General features: G+C 42.8%; 1 protein-coding gene and 1 pseudogene across 1 annotated transcript; one reads left to right on the forward strand and one right to left on the reverse strand.

Annotated features, from left to right (window-relative positions):
• Positions 1–9,064: 9,064 nt before the first annotated feature.
• On the forward strand, positions 9,065–10,008 carry LOC147465682 (MFS-type transporter clz9-like; annotated as a pseudogene).
• A 987-nt stretch (positions 10,009–10,995) lies between these two features.
• Positions 10,996–11,802, reverse strand: LOC147465683 (CDPK-related kinase 2-like). Its single transcript, XM_086512120.1, has 4 exons — positions 11,663–11,802; positions 11,453–11,472; positions 11,191–11,329; positions 10,996–11,072 (listed from the first exon to the last, which is right to left on the reverse strand). Exons 1-4 carry the CDS (start codon positions 11,736–11,738, stop codon positions 10,996–10,998), a joined length of 312 nt encoding a protein of 103 aa, XP_086368246.1. The 5' UTR covers positions 11,739–11,802.
• Positions 11,803–23,326: the final 11,524 nt, after the last annotated feature.

Raw genomic sequence — 23,326 nt, forward strand, 5'->3', positions numbered from 1 at the left:
GGGAAGAGAAAATAGGGAATGAATAATGGGAAGAAAGAGAAAAGAGAGAGAGAGGGAGAGAGAGAGAGGGGGGGGGGGGGGGGGGGGGGGGATGGAGAGTTATTTGGAGTAGGAGATAGAGAGAGAATGAAAGGGGAAAGAGAGCTAGATAGAGGGGGGGAATAGGTAGACAGAGAGGGAGAGAGATTTATAGAAAGAGAGGGGGAGAGATTTGTAGAGAGAGAGAGAGGGGGGGGGAGAGATGGAGAGTGATTTGCAGTAGGAGATAGAGAAAGAATGAAAGGGGGAAAGAGAGTTAGATAGAGGGGAAGAGAGATTTATAGAAAGAGAGGGGGAGAGATTTGTAGAGAGAGAGGATAAAGAGAGGGAGGTGGAGAGAGATAGAGGGATGGGAAGAAAGAGATAGTAGGAAAAAGAGAGGTAGAGAGAGAAAGAGGGAGGTGGAGAGAGATAGAGGGATGGGAAGAAAGAGATAGTAGGGAAGAGAGAGGAAGCAAGACAAATAGAAAGAGGGAGTTAGAGAAGGAGATAGACAAAAAGAAAAGGTAAAAGAAGTAGATAGAGAGGGGAGTAAAAAAGAGGGAGGCAGAGGGGGGGAGAGAGAGAGAGAGAGAGAGAGAGAGAGAGAGAGAGAGAGGAGAGAGAAAAAGAGAGAGAGGGATGGGAAGAAAGAGTGGGGAGAGAGAGATAGTGGGGATGAGAAAGGGGGACAGATAGCGAGAGGAAGGAAGAGATATATATATATCTATATATATATATATATAGAGAGAGAGAGAGAGAGAAGAGGGAGAGTTTCTTTGTCTGTAAATTATACCCTCGAGTGCAAAATGGACAAAGCATGAGAGAAGAAGCCCTTTGTTTGCAACCAAGCAAACACTTTATGGTCTTCATGTCCCTACGTAGGTGCCTCTCCACATCAAAGTTGCTAAAACCCTCAACCTCCAATTTCTCACCACTTGCAATTTGGGAGTGTATCACTTCTGTGATCCATGGAGTTCTCTCAAAATTCTATGAGAGTACTCCATTGGTCTCTTTGGGCACCTCAATAGTACCCAACCGTACGAAATGTCTTTCTCTGATTGCACACTAAAAAACGGGGTGGAAGATGGCTTGACTGAAACCCTTCACTTGGTTTGCAAAAAGGCCTCATTCATTAGAGTGACACTTAGCCTCTCTAACCTTCGGCCTGTCACTATTGACACTCATCGAGTTCCAAGACAAAAGCGTCCTTTGTGCCAAGTACTCCAAAATAAATAGTGGCAAGAATCCCTTTAGAAAACTGACATCAGAATCCTAGATCCTAAAGTAACCAAAATCTAAATTAATTGCGTTGAGCTTGATGAGAGGTAGCTTCACCTTTTGCAAAGACATAACATATTGAACCATTTGAGTGATTTTAAAAATGTACTAAAAAAAAAAAACCATAACAGCTTTCTTTTTGTTGCAATAACTGACCTTATTTAGGAGGTTCATGAATCAATACACACATCATCTATTTCTTTTTCACTTTGAAGTATCCCTTGTAAGTTTAAAAACCAAATGACCATTTACAAGCATGCAGCATTGATAGGGTTGATTTTAAGAAACTCGTGGTAATAATATATTGATTCATTTCACTAAGAACAGTCCACATATATGCCAATGTCATAATGTTAGGCTCCAATTTCTGTAATGGATAGCTTTAAAAGAAAGTCCGACATACTCATCTGGTCGAGTTGGATCAGCATTTGCAATTGAGCCAATCACTATCTCAATTGGTGGTTATCAGTGCATGCAATCCCCTAGCCATAATGGTTTTTGTTGTTCCCCGCTTCCTTGCTAGCACCAACACCATTATCCACGGCCCCAAGCAAGAGAGCTGTCTTGATGGCATCCTGCATGGCACAACCCATTTTATCTTCTTTCTATGTTAAAATTGGGCATAGTGAACCTAATCAAACAACGCAAAGGGGCAAAAAAAGGACTGACATCGTCGATGACCACAAACTTTGCAATGGCAAATGCTGCAAATGTGCATACCAATAGCAAATTAAGAGCACAATTTGTACTTACAACGAGTGTTGATGATGGTAACGCTAAGCGCCAATTAAAACTTTCGATGGGTGGACAAACAAAAAATCAAAATACCGAATAAAACTTATAGTGACCAGTTTTCCATAGTGGAATAGAGAAGCAAAGTAATCAATGCACCATTGTCACAAGAAGATTTATAAACTTTCTCGTGTAGGAAAATGGAGTTTTTTTCATTGATTTTCATACAATGCATAACATCATGAGCTTCTACTCGAGAGGCACCGCATACCTCGCTAGGTACGATTGGGGACAGGGGACCCCCAGCCCCCCCACCGGGCTGGCGTCCCCTACCCCCAATCGTACCTAGCTAGGTGTACGGTGCCTCCCTCACAAAAGCTCATGATGTTGAGGTAAGTCACAATGTGGGAATTATTGTGAGAATTTATCGTGTATACTAACAGATAAGGTTTCCGAGATTGCAAATTTGCTTTTTCAAAACCATGTTGATAAAATTACATTCAAAAGCAGTGCAGTGAGACGGACCTGCAAACAAGACATTGATGCAAATGCCCGATGAGCAGAATTGCCAGTAACATCACTCAAGATATTGCAATGGCGATGGTATAAGCTATATACGAAGCAAGCCCAAGGCTAACCTGTCCAATGACGGCTGCCAGAGGGGCGGAGCGGAGAGGGTCTGTTGATGGGCAGCCTGACAACGAAGGCGAGAATGCATAATCCTGGCTGCTTGTGGACGCACATGTTTAGAGAGAGAGATGACGAGTGAGGAGGAGGACGCTGGTCTCGCAGCGCCGCTCTTGTCGTCGCAGTTTGAGCTGCCATCGCCAGAGCACGTCCTTGCTGTGCAAAGAGTGCCGACAGGGATTTAAGTAGTTTATTAATGAGCTTAATATCAACAAACGGTATGCCTTGATTACTTTGATGTGGTGTGATGTGTGAAGTGAAACGAGAGAGTGTAACTTTTACATACGTCATAGTTTGTTCTCCGGGCTTTGTAGCATCTATATGTATTCTATAACAACAGTCCGAGTACCCTTTACAAGTCTCAATGTCTACGAGCTGAAGGCTAAATGTCAAGCACGGTATAAAGAGGGGGAGCGAAAGAGAGAGAGAGAGAGAGAGAGAGGGAGAGAGGGAGGCCGGCTTCGACGCCTGGCCGTACTCGTATGTCCCTAAAGCAAGCTCTACAACCTCACAACATGAATGTCAGATTTGTGAAGGAGAAGAATTTGCATATTACAATCTTTAAAGATGCAAAGAGATGTATTTCATGCACAGGGATGGTTGTGCCCATTATAAAAAGAAAAGATCATGCACATGTATGGCTTTGTTAACAATACTGTAGGAAATGTGCCTTTCCCGCACCTCTTTCATCCCCTCCTGTGTTGCAAAGGGACCTATACTTCTCCTCCATTGTTGGAAGGATTGTCCTATTATAAAAATACTACAGTTGCACAATGAAGAATTTATTATTGATGAGACTCTTTGGAACAAGGCATGTTCGAATGGTTTTGCTTCCAATGATGAGCTTGGCTATTGGATCAAAGCTTCATGTACACCCTACATTACTAATTTCCTTGCCTTGAGGACCCTCGCATATAAGTACTATATTTTCTTCACTAGATCCAAGGCGTATATTTTCTCCCCATGAACACCTTGAATAGTATTGTATTTTCTTCACTAGATCGAAGGTGTATATTTTCTCACCATGAACACTTTATCTTGGCAGTATTGTCTAGCAACCAACCGATGTCCCATTTCTTCCACCCATAGCAGCTCTGATAGGCATGGCCCTAAGCTATCTCCAACATGTCCGCCACTAAAGCAAAGCACCTTGTGCACTATCCTTTCTCCCTATAGCAACCAACCGATGTCCCATTTCTTCCACCCATAGCAGCTCTGATAGGCATGGCCCTAAGCTATCTCCAACATGTCCGCCACTAAAGCAAAGCACCTTGTGCACTATCCTTTCTCCCTATAGCAACTCAAACACACATACATAATCGCGCACTCTCTTTGCATGTCTCGCTCCCTCAATTTAACTCCTAGTCCATGAATAGCAGTAGCTTGTTTGGTGTTAGTTCTATAGCCAATGATAATTTGCCAATTGGCATGGCTTGACTTGCTTCATTGTTCAAATCCTTCTTGAGGTAGTAGGTCTCCACAATTTTGGAAAGACTAAAAACTTCTATCTAAAATGCAAAAGTGAAGGGTGATAGTCACGAAATGAAAAGCCTCCTGAAAGTGGAAAGTCAAAAGATTTTGTGTTTTATATATAAAGTGGTGCATTGCTTGCATGCAATGTGCATGTCTTTTTGGCATGTTAAGCTCTTTCTTTCACCCTCTTCCTTTGGCATGTCCTATACACATCCATGTCGTGATCATGTTGAGAAGCGAGGATAGTTTCAGGCAAAAAAAAATATACACGCGTCAACTCGAAGGCAAGCGGTCGGAAGTGGGTGAGAGAATAGCTCATGAGGCAGATGCCCATGTGATGCCTCCTATAACATTCCCGTTCACAAGTGGCGATGGACCCTTGAACAGCGGGTCCGTGCAACCTTGAAGGACGTGAAGGTGGAGCATTCCAAATTTTTTGGGTTTTTCCTCACTAAGGTTTCTCACTAGAAAACATGTTCTAGAAAATGAGTATGCACACTTACGTGCGCGCACACACACATGTCCACCTGTTTTAAAATATACTAGTACAACGGCACCGCCTTCGGCCTTTGGCGGTGCTATGTGGATTTGCCTACCTTAGACATGCCAAGACTACCTACATGCAATTAACCTACAAATGTGGCCTCTTCATTAGAGTACAAAGTTGTGCTCTTGATAAAGTTTGCATACCTCTTGAGGCCTTACACCTCTGATAAGCAAGCATTTGGAAACTGCTACTTGCCCCCCCCCCCCCCCCCCAACACACACACACAAAATGCAGTTGCTTGCCTTTCCAAAATGGATTGCTTCTCCTCCCCTCTTCCATCCTGCTTGCCACAGTTGGCATCCTCTATAACCGCAAAATCCATATTGCTTGAATTCAACAGCCCAACTTGTGCCTTCCTTGATGTTGATAGGTGTGACATGAACATGCCTTGAATTTTTGAACGTGAGAATCTTGCCAGTACATCCATGTTGCTCAAGGTTGACAATGCCGACACCTTCTTTGTTGAGATTGAAATGTCCTATCCGATATTGAGTGCTTTTCCTCCCCTCTTGCATCGTGCTTATTGCTGCACTTGGCAATCCAACAATCTCAAAATCCTTGTCCCTTGCATTTAACAACCCTAGTTTCTACCTTATGTGATGCTGATAGGAGTGACAGCAATATGTCTTGAATCCTTGAGCTTGAAAGCCTTGTCGCTACATCCATGTTGCTTGAGCTTTGACAATGATAGCACCTCCTACTTTGAGGTTGACACCCAAGATAGAAAATTGTCATAAGCTCAAAAAGAGTGCATCTGAAAGTAGTCTGAGAGTAACTCCATCGATGTTCAAAAAGAGCATCTTCGAGGATGATTCAAAGCGCCTTGTGAACTCCTATTGATCGAACGATATTTTCCCATGCTTCAATTTTTTACTTCTAAATCTCCATAAGCTCATTTTCTTCCTTGTGTTGTCTTTGGGATCATCGATTTTCAGTTGCATTCTCGAGTTTTCATCTTCTCTTTGCACATAAGCCTAAAATACTCTACAAATTCCTATTGAGACTTCAAGATTTATTGAATTACGCCTGACTCACAATGGCCTTCTTGCACTAGACTTACTAATGGAGGGCTTAACTACAGATGAAAAAGTGTCCACAATGAAAACATCACCAGCCTTAGCTCTATTTCTGCATTAAGGGCACGTGGAGTGGCTACTAAGCCATGTATTAATGCACTTAAGGTGCAAGGAATGCTAAGAATTGGGAGGATATCATGGATGTCAAAGCAAGAGAGGTAGACATCACACTCAAAAATGGCATCTCTATAGAAAATGATAGTAGTGCCTTTATCAATGTGTCAGATGAAAGCCCCCTTGTTCTGAGGTTCACACAAGCCAAGTACCTTTCTTCACAAGAGGATTTAGAAATTTTCTCATGTAGGAAAAGAGAGTCTTTCTCAGTGTTTTTCATACAATGCATAACATCATGAGCTTCTGCTCGAGAGGCACCGCATACCTAGCTAGGTACGATTGGGGGCAGGGGACCGCCGGCCCGGTGCCCCGGCCCCCCCACCGGGCCGGCGGTCCCCTGCCCCCAATCATACCTAGCTAGGTATGCAGCGCCTCCCTCACAAAAGCTCATGATGTTGAGGTAAGTCACAATGTGGGAAATATTGTGAGAATTTGTCCAAAACTTCCTGTGCGAGTATTGATTCTTTTGATTGCTACTTTTTATTCCCACAACTTTGACATTTTGTTTCAATATTGACGGGGTGCAGAACGCAAAAAATCCATGGCATCCTAAAGCTTCAGCAACATTGAGATTGGGAGGGTAAAAGTCACAAACGTGACTGCCCTTTCGCCGAAACGCACAACACGCTTTGGTCTAGAGCGATTGTTCTATTTCAAACACACTACACAACATTGAGATTTAGAGGCGGTAGTTTATGGCCTAGAGAAAATCCCCAAAGAGCTTGAAGAATCGTTCAGTAGTGGCTTCCTTGTATCGGCTTGGTCGTGCTCATGTATAAGCACATGATGCCCAACGCACGTACATGCAACCCATGGCACAGCTGTACACGCAAAGCTGCACGGCTCTTGTTGGTGAACATGGCCGAGCTCACTCCCGCGTTCCCTCTGATAGGCGGTGGCACACCTCTCTCTCTCTCTCTCTCTCTCTCTCTCTCTCTCTCTCTCTCTCTCTCTCTCTCTCTCTCTCTCTCTCTCTCACACACACACACACACACACACACACACACACACACACGTTGTCTCGCTGTTTTGCTCAGACAACACTGCTTGAACGTGCCGGAGTGAGGAGCCAGTTGAGCTCACTCCCGCGCTTCTCTCCGGTAGGATGGGAAGAGCGGGAGTGAGCTCAGCCGGCTCACTCCCGCGTGGGAGTAAGGGAGCCAGTTGTTGGATGGGTTCCAGTTTAAAGCCAAAAAAGAGATTTAAGCGGGGCCCAAGCACAACACTTTTCAGAACCAAATTTAAGGTTGGAAAGAAAGCGTGGCCATCAGCAAAGAACTGGACGTGGCCTTTACTCCTATCCAGCGCACTCTCTCTCCAAATATGACACCTCATCTCCCACGTAATAGCGCCCCCTTGCACATTAACGAGGTAAAAGCAGATCAGCAATCATGAATACCATACTCTAAACTAGACTACCTCCCTCTTAAGACTCGACCCTCTTATCTCATTATTTCAAGCACGTACACACATTGAATGCAGATTCAAGCCAAAAATTGGCGCTCAACAAATTCCACCAATGGCAAACAGCCTGCCGGATTCATCCAGATTAAAGGCACTTGAACGGCTCATATTTTACTAAGATAAACATAGATTTAATAAATATATCAGAATGCGTAGAGCATGGATTAGAAGCAACGTTAATCAGAAGCACTTAATCACACCATTTTTACAACACTGCAGATCAACCCCATCTCACTCTCAAATACACTACCAAACCCATCCTTCATCAACACTGCAAAACATCCTATTAGGCACTACCCTCTTTTCTACAGATTTTATCAGGCACTACTCTCTTTTCTTCGAGAGATTATAATCACCTTCAGATTTAAAGTCCAATACAGAATGTGCCTTGATGGCCTGTACAGCTCCATGTGAGTGCAAGAAATGCTTGCTTGAGAGGCACCCAGGACTTGCAAACCTACTATGCACATCCATGCTGCTCCATCGCAACGGCGGACGAGTTTGTTGTTGTGGTCGTGTCCACGTGAAACCCCCATTCATGTGCTTAGTGCCTAGAAAGCAAGCTGAGTTTGTAACCCCAAAGACCCAACCTCCACCACTGCTACAAAAAAGACCAGCAAGCCCTAAAGAACTTCCTCCTCCGGTGCCCAAGAAAAAGTTTTCAGTTAAGGAGTACGAGAAGCTTCTACGGAGATTTGAGGACTAAGAGGTAAATTGCAGACAGATTCTTTTTGTTTTCTTTCCAAACAACATCTTTAGCATTTTTTTGTAATAATTAAGACAGGTCTTTTTGTCTATGTAGACTATGGTGAAAAGAGGGATGAGAACCAGAAAGACTACAACAGTCAAAACCACAAAAAATAACCAATGTCCAAGCATCTCTCCCTCCTCCAAAGTCGGCTTGAAAAATAGGAAACAAAGAAGCTGCAGCAAGGTTTCTAAATCAAGCGCTCCACTTGCAATTCCAACTAGAGTCAGATTTCCCAAATCAGTGACTTCAAAGCCAGACACACAAACCCAGGAGCCTCCCATAGTCAATGAAGACAAAGCAAGTAAAAAGGCAAAGAAACCAGTGCAGCGCAGTACATTATCATGGACAGAAGAGGACATGGCCAAGGCTTTGACAGCTCGTGAAGAGGGCCTTTCTTTGCAGAAATGTTCTGTTCAATTTGGCATAAGAAAATTAGCTATAGCAAGCTGGGAAGAGGGAAGAACGTGCAAGAAACGACGAGGACCTGAGACCATGCTCAATTTAGAAGAAGAAAAATCTTTGCTACAGTGGATATTTTTCAAGTGCGATTCAGGACACGGCGTATCTATAATCGATGTGAAGTTAAAGGTTGCAAAAATGTGTCAAACGAAGCACACACTTTTGAGTAATGGAATTCCACGAAAGAGCTGGTGGCAAGGTTTTCGAAAGCGACATCCTGAGTTAGTTTTCCAAATTTCAGAAGGGTTAGAACAAACAAGAGCCACAAGGTTTCGACGTGAGATTGTGAGGACACTACATGATAACCTTAAAAAGCTTTATGATGTGAATAAATATCCACCATCACACATTTGGAATGCGGAAGAGACAGGGTTTCAAGGTTAAAGAGACAAAGGAATCAAAATACTTGCAAGAAAGGGAACAAAGTCAGTTTATGGTATTACATGCAATTCAAGAGAATGGATGACTGTTTTGTGTTGTGTAAATGCTACTGGACAATCAATCCCATCATGCTACATTTTCAAAGGCAGCAAAATCGGAAGCAATTACATTCAGCATTGTGAACCAGGTGCAGCAATGGCAATGCAACGGAAGGCATGGATGACGGGAGAGCTATTTCAAGCATGGCTGGATCACTTAATAAAGTCAATCAATGAACAGATGGGATTTGAGCATAGACATTTGCTGATTTTGGATGGACACAGAAGCCATGTGTCCCTGGAGGTGGTTGCCAAGGCTTATGACTCAGGTATTGACATTGTTACTTTACCTGCACATACGTCTCATAAGTTACAACCTTTAGATGTGTCAGTCTTCAAGTCTCTAAAGGCCAACTTTCGTAAGGAGCGAGCTATATGGCAACAAAAGACAGCAAGCTCTCAGGCTAGGTGAACTTGCCACAATTGAATCCAAAGCTTTGACATTATCATTTACAATAGAGAACATCAAGGCGGGATTTAGGGCCACAGGAATATGGCCACATGATGCTAATGCAGTGACATTTGAAGGTATGCCATGCAATCACATCGAAATAATCGAGGATAACATCAATGAGGTGGGTGATGAGTCTCAAGTGCCTAACACTCCAACTTCAGACATTCCAGAGAATTTACCATCAGCTTCAATCGTAGAAAATACTTTACCTTCTATTGAAGGTGAATTGCCAACTATGGAAGGTGAGGCAGTTGATGCTTTGAAGCCATGGCAGCTGATAATCAGGTTCAGATTCCTACTTTGGATGATGTTGAAATCGAAGACATCATATTAAATCTTTCACGAGAAGAACTTTTCAGCTTTGATGATCCCATAAATGATGACAGGTTTTCACTACAATTCCCATCAGAAGGCCAAGGACAAGAAAGCACACAAAGAATAGAAGGCTGCAACAACATGCAAGGGACAACTGAACATACAAATGGAGCAAACAATCCAGCATTATTGAGTTTTCAGCAAGAAATCCATTCTCATGCACACAACCATCAGATGAGCAGAACACAATAATTAATCTCTTGAGAGTGCCTATGACAGAAGTATGTGTGAGGCGAGCACCACGAGAAGCCTTTGTGGATTACACAAACTGTTTGATCATCACATCATCTCAATATGTTGAAAGCATGAAAGCAAAGAATGCAAAAAAAGAGGAGATCAGCAAAGCAAGAGAAGAGCGAAAAGTAGAAAAGGATAAGAAGCGGCTACAATCTCTTACTGAGAAAGAGGAGCGCCGTCAACGGACAACATATGCAACCAAGGCTAAGCTAACTAGAAAGGACTGGGAGATACAACAACAGCTCTTTGAGAAGCGGTTGCGATCGATACTTTGGGAGAATGGTTCACTTGAAGGTGTCCTCATCAAGTCTCTCCACCAAGATCAACCATATCAAGCATTGGCAAGGAAGTTGTGCTTGGAGAAACTACGAAGATCTCGACATAAATTGCAATAAGCCTCTCAGTGTGACATTTTGTGAATCAGCAAAAAACATCAGATCTTGCTTATCCCACCCTACTTTTTGTTAGGAATGCCTTCTTTTTACTACTTTTCCCTTTATATCCACAACAATGCCATGTTTTGTAATATCTTGAAACCACAAGTGTACCTACCCTAACTGCTCTTACCTTCATAGAGTTAATTTTTCCTCTCTTTCAATTTGTTAGCAGTGAGTAAACAAATGTAGTCAAACAATAGAGACATCAAACACCTTTTTGCAACTATGTGACATACAAAACAAACATATATGAATCGAGACCAAACAAGAGCCAAACTCATGCGACTTACAAACTTTAATTGAAGTATTGAAACATAGCTAAGTGAGCAGTAGTCATGATTGCTGAGTGAGAACCATTGCAGTGAAGCTATCTCACCTGAAAAAGACCAGAGTAGCGACACCATCAACACTTTAGATCTCCCTTTTCACCATTCTGAAAATCATTATGTCTAGAGGAACTTGTTGGTATCCACATATCCACGAATGTGCTGACAAATAGAACACAGCAAACACACTTACTTAGACACCTAGGCCCTTCACGAAAGCATTCATAAATTTACAACCAGTGGCTTGAAGTCCTGCATACTTGGATACACAATGACTTACTCAGGGCTTGAGCAATTGTCATTCTTTTGTGGCGATCTGTCGTGAGAAGCCTCTTCACAAAGTCCCTTGCTTCAAGTGACAAGATGGGCCATGGTGCTTCATCGAAACTTGGCTCAGACAAATCTAAAGATACCAGATTCTGTACGTGCCCAAAATAGGCGGCTGCCACATAGTAATATGTACGTAATTACTCCAATGCTCTCCACTTCAATACTATAGGATCTATGCAGAACTTCTAGAGCAACGTAATAAGCAATGCAACTATGTCGTTTAGCCTCTCATCTGCAACAACAAGAACCATCCTCAGAGTACTTTCCACCTCTTCCATGTAAAGCCACCAGCATCAGACATTGTGCGAAGAGGATGAAGAACGGTGTGTGTGTGTGTGTGTGTGTGTGTGTGTGTGTGTGTGTGTGTGTGTGTGTGTGTGTGTGTGTGTGTGAGAGAGAGAGAGAGAGAGAGACAATCTTACCCGAGATGGAGTCGACAAATCTGCCTCCAACGAAGAGATGAGTGTGTTTAACCTCGACGGGAATATCGCCTGCCATGCAAGTATGCGGGTAGAGGGATCTCGCAGGTGAAGCTCAACTTGCTTGTGTGTAGCGTCCTCTACATTTTGTAGCACAGAAAACAGTCCTCACGTCTTCTGCAACATATTATAGAAGCAAGGAATACAAAAACAAAAACATATTACAGAAGCAAGGAATGCTACATCCAGGAAAAGCTCACCGCCTGAGAGCCTGTGCAAGTCCCTCGGAGATGGCCATGATGCCTGTGAAGATGTTTGGAGATGATGACGAATGTGAAACAGGGGGCGCCTTTCCTGCCCGCTCCAAACTGTAGGAAATTCCCCACAGAAAACGATGCGTGTGTAGCTCACATCTAGACTGAGGGAGAGCTCATACAGAGCATCGCCAGTTCTTCAATTGGTGACAAACCATGTTGTACGTGACGAAGAAACGTTTTGGAAAAGACTTTTTGACCCATTCTCACTGAAGAGCCACGCTTGGTGATTGGACAGCTTTAGGATCAGAAAGGGCTTATCCTTGGCACATGGCATGGGCGGATATTGTAGCTTTAATGGTACCAAAAATTGTAACACTATAAATCAAAAAACTGGAAAAAAGAGGGGGAAATGGAGCCCATAACCTAGTTTTTAATTGCCACATGCAAAAGGGCCTATAGCGACCCTGTTTGAGCACACACTTTGATAGAAACCCTACAATCTGTGCTTTGAATAGGGCCTCCACTTTAAGTGTGCTTAATATGGCTCCTCTACCCTACCTGAACGTGCTGGAGTGAGAAGCTTTGACACGTTTCCGGGGAGGAGCCGGAAATCCTCCCCCCATCATAATTAGTATAGATATAGATGCTCATAGTTCGACATTTTACTCTACGTGCTCATAGACAATGCTAAGGTTCCATAGCTATCATAAGTAGTTTTGGACAAATTCTCACAATAATTCCGACATTGTGACTTACCTCAACATCATGAGCTTCTGTGAGGGAGACACCGCATACCTAGCTAAGTACAATTGGGGGCAGGGGAGCGCCGGCTCGATGGGGGGGCCGGTGGTCCCCTGCCCCCAATCGTACCTAGCTAGGTATGAGGTGCCTCTCAAGGAGAAGTTCATGATGTTATTCATTGTATGAAAAACACTGGAAAAGACTCCGTTTTACTACATGAGAAAATTTTTGAATCTTCTTGTGATTGCTTCCATGGAATGCAAAGTGAGCAGCTCTCGCTTGCATCTTGAAGGCATGTAGTAATATTTAGTAAGCTCACATGAATGAACTTTTGAAGGGACTTGGTAGTATAAAGAGGGGTTTCTTTTCAAAGCTCGCTAATATTATGCACTCAAAAACATTTTTGTGAAAGCACTAAGACACATGCTAATGTTTGTCATCATTAACAGGTGATTAGGGAAAAGGTTCGTCAATATGCATGCATATAGAGAGTCGTGCACTTGCCGTTGCACAAAAAGTCATTAACAACAAGCATTTGGGTAAAGATGTTTCCCTTCGACGTGTACTTATTGTTCAATATGAGGGCCAAGAACATCAGGTTGTTTCAATACTATGTGGTGCTCTTTCCCTTGCCCATGATGTCTCTTTGATTGTGCCCACTGCCCTTCCCAAACGTCACTAAGCTCTCTCTCTCTCTCTCTCTCTCTCTCTCTCTCTCTCTCTCTCGACCCATCCAAAACCATGCATGTTCTATTTGGAGATGTATCTCAAGCACTTATCCATAGTGAATTGAAGCAAAAATGTAAAGTGAGTAAAAAGAGAGTTACCTTTTGCAGCTAAAGCACTACAACAAAGTGATTGTTGCAAAACACATAAGGGATATTCTTCCTTTGGTATTTCTCTAGCATGTAATTGGGCATCTCTATTTCCCACAAAGGTAGGAGGTGTCTATTTCCCACAAAGGTAGGAGGTGTCTCCTTCAGAGATATGCATGTTCGGTGCATTTTATTCAAGAAGTATTCACACTTCGTGCTGAAACTAGCCAACTTTTGCTACATTGTTATAGGTAGAAGTGTGGCCAAGAAGGGGGTAGCATGATTGGGAAAGGGGGTAACAAATTTGCATGCACCCATGGTGAGTAGAATTGGGGCATGATGTACGTTCAAGTAGAGGACCAATAGAGGAGGAGAGAGCTAGAGCTTCTTGCTAGGAAGTGTAAAGGCTTTGTGCCCCCCCCCCCCCCCCCCCCCCCCGCGAACAATCCCAATGTTTCACCCCACTCACAGCCCATAGCAAGCCAAGGCATTGAAGGATGAGCCAAGGCATACCAAGAAGTTGACATGCATGCCATCCATTGGACCCAACAACAACTCGATGCGGGGTTTCGACGTGGTGGATGACATCAAGGCATTTCTCAAATGCAAAAAATGCATTGATTGTAGGATATGCACAACATGAGCAGGGCTAAAAATTTATGGGCTGGTTTTTGTGAATTGGAAGTGAGGGCTTCTCTCTCAATTATGAATCAATTGCATGATATGCCCAACAAGATCTATCCACATACAATGATTGTTGGATATGCCCAACAAGATCAGGGCTAGGCTGATTTTAGTTAATTCAGAGTGATGGCATCTGTCCAAATGCATTTGATTGTGGGATATGCCCAACAAGGTTTGGGCTAGGAAGCTCTAGGTTATTTTTTGCAGATGGGAAGTGAGGACACCTCTCCATATGTAATCATTTTCACTTGCATCTTGAAGGCATGTGGCAATATGCAACGACATACTGAGAAGAGGGTTGGTGGAGAAGAATAACTTAGATGGTTTAGTCACTTTGTATGCAAAATGTGGCCAGCTTCAAAAAGCACAAGCTAAATGGTGGACTTCCCTCAGGTCGCGCTCCTCACGTAGTTTGCATCCGAGCAGTCCGAATCTGCGTCCACAGTCCAAATCCCGTAGTTGCATCAACACTCCTATGATAGAACCACATCCCAACAGTCCTTTGCCTATGGATGTGACCATGCAGCGCAGCGGCCCAAAAAGAGTGGGACATACCGATCGGTAGGCCGATCTGTAATGCTAGTACAACTAAAGGAGAAAATTGTTAATATCACAAAGAAAATGTAAATGAGTGGTGATTGTCATGTTGCTACATCACTTATATCAAAGATAGAGATACAGACAATTGTTGTCGCAAATTCCAACTTCCGTCATCATTTAGAAGATGAAAAGTGTTCTTGTAATGACTATTTCTCAAGTGGTGCTCTTTTATCTATCTCTCAAGTGTTCTTCTAGATGTTATGCATATTGTGCAATCTATGAGTGTGTGCCCTGCATCCACACAATGGTGGCACTCATGCCCATGGAGATCGTAAGGCCCTCCCTCTTGAGCCGACTGCGATGTCAGTCTTGCCCCTTCAGTTGACACCTCCACTACGACCAACATCCTTGATTACGCCCAACAGTCTTGATTGTGCCCACTGTTGACCTTGCTGCAATGCCACCCTTGGATTTTAAGCCTGAGCACTATGGGTGTCATGAGGAAGACAAGCCAAACCTGCATCATGTCCCCCCGGCTCAAAAGAAGTTTTGGACAAATTCTCACAATAATTCCCACATTGTGACTTACCTCAACATCATGAGCTTCTGTGAGGGAGGCACCGCATGCCTAGCTAGGTACGATTGGGGGCAGGGGACCGCCGGCCCAATGGGGGGCCCGGTGGTCCCCTGCCCCCAATCGTACCTAGTTAGGTATGCGGTGCCTCTCGAGCAGAAGCTCATGATGTTATTCACTATATGAAAAACACTGTAAAAGACTCCATTTTCCTACATGAGAAAATTTCTAAATCTTCTTGTGGCTATTCATTCCCCTTACCGCCACCATGGCTCTTTTGCACGTGCGCGCGCACACACACACACACACACACTACAAGAGGTACTTCACATTAGCGACGCTCGCAATGCGACTCTTAAAAGTGAAAATTCACTCCGTCGCTATGGGCGTCGCTAGTTTATTTGTAACATAGTGACGCCAACAAGGGTAAAAAATAAACTGAGCGCTTGAAACCTCAGATCTCAGATCTAAGTTTTCAGCACACAAGCAAGCAAAGAGGTAACCCTCTCTCTCTCTCTCTCTCTTCTCCATACACACACACACACATACACGAGGAGAGTAAGGGGAGCCAGGTATGCTCCTTCCCTCTCCTCTCTCTCATGTTCCCTTCCCCTCTTTCTCTCTCTCTCCCTCTCTCTCTCTCTCTCTCTCTCTCTCTCTCTCTCACACACACACACAAACACATTGTGTTTTTGAGAATTGTGTTTTTGAGAGAGATGTGTGTGTGTGTGTGTGTGTGTGTGTGTGTGTGTGTGTGTGTGAGAGAGAGAGAGAGAGAGCACATGCATAAACAAAACACACACACACACACACATACACATGCATAAACAAAGAATGCATACACACACATTGAGAGAGGAAAAGAGAGAGAGAGAGAGAGAGAGAGAGAGAGAGAGAGATAAAACAAAGAGAGAGAGAGAGAGAGAGAGAAAACAAAGAGAAAGAGAGAGAGAATAAAAAACCGAAGAGAGAGAGAGAGAGGGGGCGGGGGGGGGGGGAGAAGACGAAAGAGAGTGGTAAGGGGAGAAAAAAAAGAGAGAAAGAAATTAGGTTAAAATTTAAATTAGATTAGGTTAGATTACATTTAGATTTATGTTTATGTTGAGTGTAAGATTAAGTTAGATTAGATTTATGTTTATTTAGGTTAGATTCAATTAGATTTAGGTTTATTTGAGTTAGATTTACGTTAGATTAGATTTAGGTTTATTTACGTTAGATTTAGATTTACGTTAAATTATATTTATGTTTATTTAGGTTAGATTAAATTAGATTTAGGTTTATTTTGAGTTAGATTTACGTTAGATTAGATTTAGGTTTATTTACATTAAATTAAATTAGATTTAGGTTTATTTTGAGTTTAAGATTAAATTAGATCTAGATTTATGTTCGATGGACTAGCTTTTTTTAGATTTAGGTTAGATTTTAGTGCATGTCAATGAAGGTGCGCTTTGCCCAAAGAGCAAACACTAGTTACATAACAATATGTATATTCCCATCCGAATCTGACGCCTATTAACTCACACATTAACCATATTAAATTAGCCGCGGATCACCACATGTTCAATTAGGTTAGATTTAAGATTAGATTTTGGATTGAGTTTTTATATTAGAGCTACCTTCGAGATTATGGTAAAAAAATTAGAGTTAGACGAACGGTGATCCCTCTCTTCCTCTCTACGGATGCGACCTTAAGCTGGAAAGCTTTCAACGGCATGATACTTAGATTGGAGGCCAACATGTAATGTGCTAAGTAATCTCTCGAACAAAGATCTACTGTGAAAAGATGTTAAGATGCTGTGAAATGCTACAGCTAGAGAAGAGGCAAAGGGGTTTTGTCCACTACATGCACTATCATGTAGACGTGGGTGTGTAGATTTCTTGTACCCACAAATATAGGCATTAACCATGAACGTAATAGACCTCTTCTCCAAACATGCAAAACCCCTTCGTTAAAATGTAGACATTAAAAGATTGAACCCTCTTTTTTTTATGAATTAACAGATTTAAAGTAAAGATTGTCTTAATGCTGACGGTTAGAGAAATAGTTGGGATTAAGGATATCACGCAATGCATACTATGCCCCATGTTGCATGGTCATGCGTGAACTAGTACTAATTGTGACTTACCTCTAACATAATGAGCTTCTGTGAGGGAGGCCCCTCATACCTAGCTAGGTACGATTGGGAGCAAGGGACCACCGGGCTAGGTACAATTGGGGGCAGGGGACCGCTGGCCCAGTGGTCCCCTGCTCCCAATCGTACCTAGCTAGGTATGGAGTGCCTCTCGAGCAAAAGCTCATGATGTTAAGCATTGTATGAAAAACACTTGCTTATATGAAAAACACTGAAAAAGACTCCATTTTTCTACATGAGAAAATTTACTACACTCATAGCCTCGACAGTCCATGCGGACCAACAATTCCACCTGCATGTTCGACTACTGCTGCCATACAATAAGCCGTCATGATCAGCCAATGGAAGAGCAAATTGAGCCTACACAGAAATTAGTGATGCAAGATGAAGATTCCAAGGATCACACACACACACACACACACACACACACACTACACAGCCCGTCAAATTTAGAGTAAGAATTAAGTGCTTTGAGCAGGCATCAGCTACATTGCAAGAATGGCGTACCTGCATGCTACAGACAAAGAGCTACTGTGAAAAGATGTTGTGAAATGCTACAGCTAGAGAAGAGGCAAAGGGATTTTGTCCACTACATGGACTATCATGTAGATGTGGGTGTGTAGATTTCTTGTACCCACAAATATAGGCATAGACCAATAAAGGCGAGATTATAACCCGGTGGTTCTGATCTCCGTGCACCTCTAGACCGAGGTGTGCGGGGATTGGACATGACTAGAGAATGTGAGGTAGTTTACAGTGTGAACAAAGAGAGAGAGAGAGAGAGAGAGAGAGAGAGAGATAAAAGACGGAGGACGCCAATAGAAGATTAAATTTATGTCCAGGTTATAAGGTTTTCACCCTCATTATGAGTAGTGACGAGGATGTGGGGCCGTCCAACCGAAACACCTATCTCTCAACGAGGATCTTATGTCCTTGTAATCAATGCAAGCATGTTGTGCGATGGACAAGACGCGTTTCTTTGCAGCACGTTCGTGGAGGATTCCTCGCCGCGAAGAAGAAGGAGCCGCCGCTTCGCCGCGCTCAACCGCTTTGCCGCCGCCGTGCCGTCGTCGCAATGCTCGATCACTCTCTCTCTCTCTCTCTCTCTCTCTCTCTCTCTCTCTCTCTCTCTCTCTCTCTCTCTCTCTCTCTCTCTCTCTCTCTCTCTCTCTCTCTCGCATACACACACACACAAGGAGATGAAGAAGAAGAAGATGGAGATGGAGCAAGAGCACTCTTCTATTGCACAAATGAGAGAATGAGTGAATTTTAGGTTTAGTTGACTTTTATATGAGCTCACCCCATTCACACTTGGGCACCCATGCTTAGCCAACTAATCCCTTGAATGTTCCAGCTAGAGTGCACCTCTTATCGGCGATCACTCTTACCCTTTTCCTATTGGACCGACAAGCCCGGTACCTGACTCTACCAAATAAATAATACAATGTACGTCATAGGTTACAACGTCCGTCGTAGGTGATAGGGTGTCCGTGAGCCGTGAGCGTTAACATGCCCCCCTTCCTTATGTAGATTCCTGAAGCTCGTTCGTCAAGGTGGAAGAGCATTTGAGATGAATGTTCTTAGCCTTCTTCAGTCACTTCTAAATCAAACAACATTGGCACAGTAATTGCATTCTCATAAGCGATTAAAAAGCATATGCAGTTTTAAGCAGACAATTTGATTGGTAACAGAATTTTAAACCATTTGTCAGCAATAAACATTTAATTGCAATGTAATCAAATGCATAAACAGATATAAAGGTAAAAAATTAAACAAGTCTAGGGTCGCTAATTTAACAGTCGAAAGGTACTAGAGATCGACTATTAATACCATGGGTAAGCTTCTTAATTTTCTCTGGTCAATTAAGTTGTTTAATCGCGAGAGCCAAGTATTTCATGTTCGAGGGCTGACTAGAGGCTATACCTAGAAGACCTTGTAGTTAAAAGCTACGATAAAAGGAATTTCTCATGAAATCATCGCCTCACTGATTACCTTTTCTTTGACCCCCCAAAGTCTTTTCACAGTGATTCAATTTTGATGTGTGTGCTTATTTTGTATGCCTTGGGTTTTTTGCTTTTCAAGGAAAAGCGCCCACACTGGGAACCTCTAGGGCTCTAGTACCATAGGCGATACATGTGAGTGAAGTACCCAATCAAGCTGAGATTTTTCTTCCAGCTGAAGATTTTACATTGTGGCACTTTGATTTTTTGTTTGTTCATTTTCAGCATTTTAATTTTGTAACTTTGGGGGCTCATATAACACTGTTACCCTCCCCAGGCTCATCACACTAGTAAACTCCCTTTATAATACTTAAGGTAAAGGTCAATAGGGTCAAGCCCACTAGAAAGCCCTAGTACATTTCACACAATGCTGCCTAAATCGGATTAAGAACCTAAGTAACCATTGATTATTAGGAAGGCATTCCCCATGGTATTAAGAGAAGATGTCTAACACCTAACTTGGTCAAACTAGCTTAGTCGGACTGCTTGATTTTTAAATCTAAACAAGTGATTATGACAAAAAATTCATTGAATTTAATGTTTGGTACTAAGAAAATGTGCTGAATATTATGCTACCAATCACAATCAAATCAGACAAACATGGATGCAAAAAGATAAGGGGCAATGCTAATGGACAAGAAACACCTGTTTGTGTTGATGGTCACGCTCGATCTGAAGTGTGAACGAGAGAAATATTCCATGAAGGTCCAAATCCTAACCACAGCAACACGTTCCTGTACACACTAAGAAACACAAAGAATACCTCTAGGAGGCACATCAGTGGGAAAGAGGACTTTGCTAATCACTCAACTCTAAAACAGAAACACTCCTATCGTACTATTTCTACCTACCCTCCATCACTTGAGTGATGAGGATCAAAGGTGTTTTATGACATAGGTTTCTGTTTCAGTGTACCGGATGTGAATGTGTAGGTCTGGGTCAGTGTTTTGACTTTTATTGTGCATACTCGTTTGCTAATTGCTCTTGCTCTTTATTATTTTTGTTTTTTATGAGTATAAGCCTTTATATATACATTCCCCAAGATTGGGATATTGAGAGGTCATAGAGGAAGGTTGAGAGGGAAGCAAGTGAATGAGAGGAAGGTTGAGAGGTCAGGGAGAGAAGCATGTGAATGATGATTGTCAGCAAACACTCCCCCCTTCCTTGGGTAGATCGTACCATTTGAAATGAGCTTGTCACCCTTTGAAACCAATTGTTCCAATTGGTAATAGGTGAGGATTTTTGCCATTAGTTTTCTATTACCTTAGGTGCCTCGTCGAGTTGCACGGGTGGTAAGGTACTTTCCCAGGATCGAACTTGAAGTGGTTCATCAGGTGATTCTTGAACACTGGGAGGTGTGGATTCCTTTGTAGCTTCATGGAGGTCCACTATTGTAGGTGGAGACTGTGGAGAAGCTTTTACCTCTCTGGATGCATTACATGAGGAGCTAAAAGCTTCATGGGACTCCCCCCTTCCTCAGCTAGGTGGAACAAATCATTCTTTCTTCGGTACCCAAACTAGCTCTGGAGCGGGTGTGTAGCATTCTATGATTTTTTTCTTTCAACTATCGCTGATTTGTTTTGGAGCTACGAGATTGGGCTCACATGGGTCAGGTGACAAGTAAGAACACAATCTACGTTTTGGCACCCAGATTTGATCATTTCCTTGATAGTAGCCTTGGGCTTCCAATAGTCGTTTAGGAATCCAATGCCACATTTTCTTACTTTTCTTGGAGCGAGTGGTATGTTTCTTACAAGGCTTCTGTTTTTTAGTACTAGCTATGGTCGCTAAAGAAGATTTAGGGGCCCATTTGTATGTTTTCTTCGTTATATTAGGATGAGTCTTGTCAGAAGCTATATGCATTACTTGTAGCATATTTAAGGGTACGGGCATTTCATCCCCCTTAGGTGTTACCCAGGTCGTTACCCTGTTTTCCCAAGTGTCTATCGTTGCTGCTAGGTGGACCCAATCCACATTGTCCGACTCAGTCATCCGAGGTAGTACATCCATATAAGGAGAATCTTCCCCAACATCAGTGTCCGCTTTACACGTGTAACAATACTGCAATGGGGCCGAGTGAACTGTGGTGTTAGATCTATGATCAATTATCAACCTTTTTCCTAGAGGATGTGCTCGACCCGTCACAAGATCCACTCGAATGACAGAATCTTGGAACTGCAGGTAGACATGGTTTTCGGATCAGTCATGCACCATTTTTGCTTCCCTCATGAAAGGACGTCCTAAGATCATCTCCGATGCCATAGTGTGTTTGGAGAAATCCATAACAATAAAGGTAATCCTTATTTTATGTCCAAAGACCTTGATCTTGAGATCTTCTAGCATCCCAATAAGTTTAACAATAGACCCATTGGCCATCTTCACTACTATGGTTCTGGTCGCAAGGTGAGGTCTTCCCATAGTTTCCCAGCAATTTTTAGTCACAATGCTAACCCGAGCACCACCATCAAGGATTCCCTTCACAGTTAATCCCTTAGTAGTGATTGGTATGGTCGCATTGGATTCATCACCCTCAAAGTATTGTCCCAACTTGTTAACAGGTATTTCTATAACAAGGTTCTCATCTAGGTTGGGTTGTGGATCTAAGTGTTCCTCCCCTGTTGGCATATCCCCAGCCACATCCATCTGGGCAAATTGTGGTAGCCCAAACTTTAGTTCTCCATTGAGGAAGGCTCGAAGAGCTGAAACTAGCTCAGGGTCTTTATATAGTTTGGACATGATGGTGGTTCTAACTTCTGAAGACATGAAATCCATCAATTTGGCAATGTTTAATGGCACCTTTTGGCCTTGAGTCCCTTGACGTGGGGAAGATGGGATCTCCATTTCTTTGATAGGATCAGGTAGTCCCTCTGTAAACATTCTTTCCATCAAGAAGTGAGTACGTCCACTTTCCCATGACTTTAAGTCACTTTCTTCTTGGATGACACTAGGTATGTCCAAGGGTCTATGGACTTGGTGAGGTTGTTGTTGCGTAGGGAACACGGTGTCTGTAATCTGGATCTTCCTAGGTGCTAGTTCTAGATCCCTTTGGGTATCTTCTACGAAACTCCTTAATTGCTTGACTCGCTCAATCTCCTCTGTAGGGTTTGGGTAAGTTCCTATCTTCTTTTTGGATCCGGGCCATTGTGGCTCATGAAGATCTTCCTTGTTGGTTTCTATGTTAGTGGTCATTTTGGTCTCCATGGTTTCACCTGAATCAGAATCCTCTTCAGCATCGTTCATATATACGGGGTCATCACCAGTCTCTATGTTGGTCTTTGAACTGGGGTCTGCTGCCTTCGCTGCTTTTTGCGATCTCTTTCTTCATGTTTTCTTTTTTTTCTGAGATATGGCAATTGATGCCGTGTCTCTTTCCTCAAGAATATAGTTTTGTTTTTATGTTTTCTTTTTTTTCTGAGATATGGCAATTGATGCCGTGTCTCTTTCCTCAAGAATATAGTTTTGTTTTTGGAGTATTGACCATGTGAGTACATTTACTGGTACCACAGGTGTACTTTGTGATGGCTCCTCGGTAACTTCAATCAAGTTTAATGGCGTGATCTTCGGTGCATTTGGATTATTTGGACATTGGGCAATCAAAGATCTATGCAACATCGATTACACATGAGTATTGGCATTGTAGACGTGCTCGCTTGATTGGTTTGCATTAGTGTGGCGTTCTTTTGTAGCCTAAGAGGACACTCGGCTACACGATGTGGACCTCCACACTCATAACATTGAAGAGGTGGTCTCTTAGCACTGTAATTGATATTTTTGCCTCTTGCCGCAAGAGCAACTACTTGATATACGGGTTTGACTTGTCCCCAATAGTCTTCCATGTCGTATTGTGGACTTTCTTCAAGAACATCCATCCCATAGGCAATATTAGGATCTATATCTTCCTCACAGCCTTCCAAAAAAGCAATA

Source organism: Adiantum capillus-veneris, chromosome 1 (assembly GCF_014529385.1).
Source record: "Adiantum capillus-veneris isolate H3 chromosome 1, ASM1452938v2, whole genome shotgun sequence".
Taxonomy (NCBI): domain Eukaryota; kingdom Viridiplantae; phylum Streptophyta; class Polypodiopsida; order Polypodiales; family Pteridaceae; genus Adiantum; species Adiantum capillus-veneris.